Source organism: Mesitornis unicolor, unplaced genomic scaffold (genome assembly GCF_000695765.1).
Source record: "Mesitornis unicolor isolate BGI_N332 unplaced genomic scaffold, ASM69576v1 scaffold29848, whole genome shotgun sequence".
In the NCBI taxonomy this organism is placed as follows: Eukaryota; Metazoa; Chordata; class Aves; order Mesitornithiformes; family Mesitornithidae; genus Mesitornis; species Mesitornis unicolor.
The window spans coordinates 1-6535 of NW_010200252.1; the positions used below are offsets into that span (position 1 = coordinate 1).

Sequence of the window (6535 nt, forward strand, 5' to 3'; positions counted from 1 at the left end):
CCTCCCACCCCCGGTAGCGCCCCCACTCCCACCAGTCCTGGCTGCACCAGAGCTTTTCACGGTACGAGCTTGTCCCAGGGCTGTCCCAGAGGTGAGGGGAGATGGGGTTGGGTGGCTGACCTGGAGGGGATGATGCGTGTGGTGGTAAGGGGCACGGGGAGGGAAATGATTCAGGAGCTGCTGCCTTGGCCACAGCTGAGGACACGGGTGACACAGAGCCAGGCCCACCAGGGCAGGAGCTTCCCACTCCCCAGGTGCAGCTTGCTCTGCAGGCCCGCTGCCATGTGTGGCATGGGGTGGCTGTGCAGCTCCTGACAGTGCCTATCACAGGACAAGGCCAGGCCCCTACTCACATTAATGCCACTTCTCTCCTTTCCCAGGAATCCCCAGGGCCAGCGCTGGGGCCAGGCAGACCCGCAGCCCCCAGGCACCCCCCTGTCCCCTTCCTCGGCCCCTTTGCAGCTCTGCAGGACCCCCCTCCCGCTCAGGAGCCCCCAAGCGTGGCACAAACCTCCCCGCAGGTGAGCAGGGCAGGGCCAGCATCCCCTCTCTGACCTAGAGCAGGAAATCAGAGCTTTATTAACCCCAAGTGTGATGAAGGGACGGCAGAATTTGTGTGATACAGCTGCAGGTACAGACAGGGGCTTGGGTCCAGCTGTATAGCTTTGAGGCAAGGGAAGGGTGAATATAGGGTCCCTCCTATGACTGGAGGAACTCTGGGCATTTCAGCAGCAAGAGCAGGCAGGGAGGGGACAGGCAGCTCCTCAGCCTGACAGTGCCCACACACAGAGGGGGGGGGTTCATCCAGTGCACCAGGACAGCAGAGGGGCACAAGCTCTTCTTTCTTTCCATGCTCTGCCTCAAGCCCTTTCTAGGAGGAGACTCATGAAAAAGTCATGGTTCAGCCCCAGGAACCAGCAAAACCCACAGCAAGGGTGGAGGCGATGCTGGGTGGTTAATAAAGTTTTAACCTTTTGCTGGTTTTTTTGCCTTTTTTGGTACAGATATACACATATATATACACATGTACACACACACACACACACAAACAGATACATTTGGCCCAAAGGAGCCTCCCAGCACTACCTGGGCACATCCAGGGACCGAGACATTCACCACAGCTGTATCACCCCCTGCTCCCACCCCCCCCCCAGCTCCACAGATCACAAAGGGGGGGAGATGGAGCAGAACCAACGATGCACCCTGGCTCTGCCCTTGCCATTACAGAGCATACAGGGCCCAGACAAGCTCTTATCAGCCCTCCCCAGGGTGTTTAGGCTGCTCAAGGCACTACAGGAACCCACAGCAGGCTCAGCCTCCAGCCACCCAAACACAGCACAGGGCTTGTGCTCTGCACCACAGACGAGAGCACAGCAAATGGCCTTCAGCACTGCTAGGGCTCAAGGGATGTGCCAGGGCCAGCAAGGAGCAAAAGGTAACACAGCAAGAGGGCCACGATAAGGAGCATTTGCTTACAATCTTTATTGAAGTCATACAAAAGTTGCCAAAAAGTGAAAAAATACACTATATACAAAACCATTTTCCTTGTAAGGAGAGGAGTGTCCAAGGTTAAAGAATTATCATACTGTGCTTTCAACTGCAGCCCCTGATTCTGCTTGTGGCCTTTTCTCTGTCTAAAAGAAGAAGAAAAGGTTCTGTTTGTATAAAAACAAGACACTGCCTTACAGCACTGATTCATGCAGCAGTTCAGGGTTTCTGTGATTTGGAGACTTAACCAACTACCTGTGCTTTGCTGATCTTCAGAGCCCAACGATACTCTAAAATATTGATGGTAACCATTGTAAAATATGGATGTAGCCACTGTGAAACCCAGGAGTATTAAAAATACTTTGGGGGAAAGTATTTTCCACTGTGCTGTGGTTCAGGCCAACGGGAACACCCAGGACGTGTTTCTGTCCCACCCCACAGGTTGCCGGTCCCCAGCTGCTGCCTTCCCAGCCCACAGCATCAGACACCAGGGTACAACATGCATCCTGCCAAACAGGGAGCATTCCCCACCTCACCTGGGGAGCTTCATGAAGACCAGCAGGCAATACAAACAGCACAGTTACCAGGCACAAAGCCATGCCCGAACAGAGGGGGGAAACAAAAATAAAAAGCACAGCACAGACTCCTGCCTCAGCTGCCCACCTCCTCTTCCATCTTTTCTGCCACCTCGTTTCCGCTGCAGGCAGCATCGCCACCACCACCATTGACAGCCGGCTCTGCTTTAGGTTTCTTAGCTTCACTGTCTCCCTGTTGAGTCTCTTCCTCTGGTTTCCTCTGAAGACAAAATTGTTTCAGTCTTCACTATGTATAAATTGAAGTATTTTTGTAGAAAGTCAGCATCTAGGTGCCATTGCACATTAAATCTACTCAACCTCTGCTTCCCAGGTTCAGGACAGACATTTAAGTGTTAGGATACAACCAAAGCTCTGAAGCTTTGGTACAGAGGTCTCAAGCACAGGGGATTCTCAGTAAGACATTTAGGTGCAGGTATCTCTAAAGGGCTGGATTATCCTTATAGTTTGGCGAGGAAACATGCAGCTGCTGAGCCAGGTAACAGCTGAGGGGGTAGATTTAGGGCATCTATGACATTTACAATCACCTGTGTAAAGCAAAGTTGCTCCAGGCAAACCTGAACTTAAGGAGCCACAGAACAGAGGCCAGGCTGTGCCACAGCAGCACACAAAATAAAAACTAAGATCCCACAGCAGATAATTATGATTCTATCGTAATTTTAGTTGTATTTGCATATGGTTCCAGAAAAAAAAATATATATACCTTGAAAGGAACCCAGTGGTCAGCACATTGAATTATCTCAGCAAATCAGTTTAGCATTACTACCATTGGCATTGCTCTTTATTAAGTCCAGTTCTCCATTTCCACTTGGAAAGAAGTGAACCCAGCACTGCCTGGTTGCTTGCCCTTTTCCCAAGATCCAGGGGCCACCCTGCAGGTCCTCAGCAGAGGAAACACCTGCAGATGCCACTGAGCTCTGCAGTTAAACCAGTGTGGGTCAGGTAGGGTGCACATCAGGAGCTGGTCTCCTGCAGGCAGGACAGTTCCCAGACTGATGGGCTCCCAGTGGCAAGGAGTTTCACACACTATTTCTGGTTTTACTTTTAGAGTGTTTTTTTTCCATTACAGAATTAAGAAAAAAGCTTTAAGCCAAGAAACCCCATTTACAGAGCAAGCCAGTGGTACTTCAACTGTCTGTTCAACTTCTGGACTCACCTTTTTCCTGACTAGGTGAGAGATGTCTGTAACACACTGAGATGCACCATCAGCTGCTTTCCTTACTGGGATCTGTTACCAGACAGACATTGACACATGAGTAACAGCAAACAGCAGTCTTCAGAGGAGACAGGAATTGTCAACACTGATGTTAAATTAACTTACTGTGGAAACAGAACCACTGTCTTCACTTTGTGCAAAGCCAGATGTAGTTCCAACCTTAAGAAAAGCAGAAGAAACAGTGAACAAATTCTGGCAAGACCATACAAGCCAGTTTAGAAAGGAACAGAAAACCCAACTCCATCTCTCAACACTGCATTCTGCTCCTACACTCATACACAGGACAGACGAAGAGCTTCTTGTATAGCAATGCACACTCCATCCATTCTCACAATTGGCTGACCTATCACTTTAGAACAACTATTGTCAGTGTATTTAATAACTGGTCTGTCTTTAGATGTCAGCTGTTGTTGCATCTTCTCACAGTCACAGCCCCTATCACCTGTAAGCAACCACCAGCCTCTGATCTGTATGATCAAGCCCGAGCTCTTCCCATTAGTGGTTTACTTCAGGTCCCACTGGAAGGCGATTTGGTTAAAAGGAAACCCCAGGATGCACTAACCAGAGTTGCTTTCAGTGCCAGCTCAGCTACTCTTGCGCTCTTTTGAGATTCCTTTGAATCTTCTATCTTTTCTTTAATTTCAGGAAGCAATCCCTTCAGTTCTTCAATCTCCTTCTCATCTTCAGGGGACCCATTTTCTGCCGCCTTTATTCGCTCAGTGAGCATTGCTAGGATGAAACATGGCAAAACCCTCAAGACAAAGTAGCTGCCTAGTTGTCTAGTTACCAATATCCAGAGGAAGTCTGCTTTGACTTATGAAAACTTCCACATGTGCTAGGCGGTTTCAGAAACCCACTTACCCAATCTCTTGTCGATGACTTCTACAGATTTACCGAACTGCAGAACTGCCTCATCAAACTGGCTGTTGTAGTGGTAGGCCAGCGCCAGCTGGTAGTGGCTCTCTGCCAGCAGGCGGTCGTGGGCCTCCAGGTACTTCTGCTGCAGGGCCAGGCAGGCCTGGAACTCCTCTATAGCCTGTGTGTAGTTTTCTACAGGAGAAAACGCAAGGTCTTTACAAACCACGCTCCCGCAACCCAAACAAGCAAGATCTAAACCCCTTATTCAGTTGCACTGGTTTATAACACTAACCTGCAACACAGCCACCATTGAGCACAGTGACAGGCTGCTTTCAGACCACCCAGTGACACTCACAGCCCTACACTGCCCCCTCCTCAGAAAAAGCCGTTTGGAGACCAGTCCCTCCAGTTGAGCTCTCAGGAGTACTTTGTCTATTCACAGTCAACAAAAGCAGCCAAGGCAAAGCCAGGCACACAAGTCCTGCTGTTCTACCTGCTGCCACCACTTGAAGGTAACTGGTCAAAGCTGCAACTTGGATCTAGAGCTACAGACAGTCCCCTGCTCCCTTCCAGTCGAGCTCTCCATTGAATGTGTTCCTGTGACATAAAACACAGCCTTCCTTACATAGCCCTAGTCCAGAAACCCATCAGATTACTCCAATGCTTGCCACAGAGAAAGATCGCACCCTACTTGAATTTAACAGGATTCAAACACATTTAAAGGAAGGGCAGGTAAGACATTAGAAGGCACAAACCTGGGACTTGCTCCCCACTCCTTTGTTCTGTACCATAACCCTGAGTCTTTCCTGACCATACCCTAAGATTTTGGAAAGTCTAAGAGTCAATCTGTTGATTTTTAAATTTTTTGTTTAATTTACAGCCTTTACGTTCTGGAAGCAGCATGGTACCTTCCCATTGAGCTCAGGGACTCACTACTTCAGAAACTCAGACTTTTTCCTTACTGAAGTTACCTAAGCCTTGCCTATACAGCAGGACACAAGGCTGGTTTTGACCTGGTAACACATTACTTTTACTCCAAGCTTTTTTCCCCACTGTTCTGGAAAAGCACAGAATATTCTGCTTGAGGCACCAACTTGTTCATCCATTGACTCCAAAGCTTCTCACATGGCTGCACTATCATAACTAAACAAAGTCTATTTTGTTTCCATCTCAACAGCCTTAACTCACCTCAGCTCATCTTCAAGTACAAAACAGCAACAGAAAGTAGAACTGAACGTTTTGTACATGAGAATCTTACTTACCAGATTCAATGCTAACTTCTCCTAGCTTTAGATGGGCTTGAGCTGCATGGAGCTGAGCTTCTTTTGTTTCTTGTCTAAATCAAGAAGAAAAAAGTAGTTTTCAAAACCCTGATCAGAATATGCCACATTCCCCAGTTGCTCATGCACCCCCAATTTCCAATGAGTTCCTCTAGCACGTATCCAAATTAGGACTTAAGCCCTTACCTCTTGTAGATGACTTTTGCTAACTCCAGCATGTCCCAGGCTAGCTCCAGATTCCCAATTTCATCCTCCTCACTTTCCTGCAAAGACTGGAAACGCATTGAGGATTAAGTGACTTGGTTACTTATCACATCAAACAGCACCACTACATTTCTAAGCAGTGTTGTCAAGGAGTTTCTTTAACAGATAAGCAGTTTATCGCTAGAAAGAAAAAAAGAACATGCAGAAGAGGTTACTGCCACAACTGAGACTTTGCCTGCAGTGAGTGAAGGTGTTTCAGTGAAACATAAGCTTACGCTCTTAGCTGATATGGCCTTAATTTTTTCCAGAAATAACAGGAAACCAAAGGCCACTATTATCCTATGAAACAGCATTCTAAACAAAATCTTATAGAAGATGTACCAAAAACTAAGCAAAGGAGTTCGTGTTCCACGTTTTTAAGTGAGGCTTTGAACTCCCAAGTCTGAGACAAACATTCAAGACTACAGCATGCTTAGTACCACGTAACAGGCTTGATTTGTTTCTAGGTGTATGGACTGCTACATCAAGGTGATGTCTCAGATTTCAGCAACACACTTCCCACTCAATTCCCATCCCAGTCATGGCTTGTTGGGCTGGGTACATTAAACGTACTTAGTGAGACAACAGCAAAACAAGCAGAGAATAAACTGTTACAAGCCACTAAGTGACAAGCTAGAGCAACTCTCCCTGCCTGCTCCTGCCTTTACCAGGCTTCATTGCTAATCAGTAGACTGCAAGAATTTTCTTCAGCATAGCTAAACAAGCCCAAGTTTACAGAGTTGAGCATGATCCTACAATGTGGACTATGCATACTGTTGTCCCTTACTTAGGCAATACTGGTTTTCAAAAGCCTTTTCTTTTCAAAAGCACCATCCCAAGTGCCATCACACGGCACA

The 6535-nt window shown here is 47.6% G+C and overlaps 1 protein-coding gene across 1 annotated transcript; it reads right to left on the reverse strand.

Moving 5' to 3' along the window:
- Positions 1–1467: 1467 nt before the first annotated feature.
- NASP (nuclear autoantigenic sperm protein (histone-binding)) lies at positions 1468–5698 on the reverse strand (the record flags this gene model as incomplete). Its single annotated transcript, XM_010189692.1, has 8 exons — positions 1468–1634; positions 2152–2283; positions 3238–3309; positions 3403–3456; positions 3860–4026; positions 4159–4347; positions 5418–5491; positions 5622–5698. Coding segments are annotated over 8 exons (819 nt in total), but the record flags the coding sequence as incomplete, so codon positions are not given.
- Between the last annotated feature and the right edge of the window lie 837 nt (positions 5699–6535).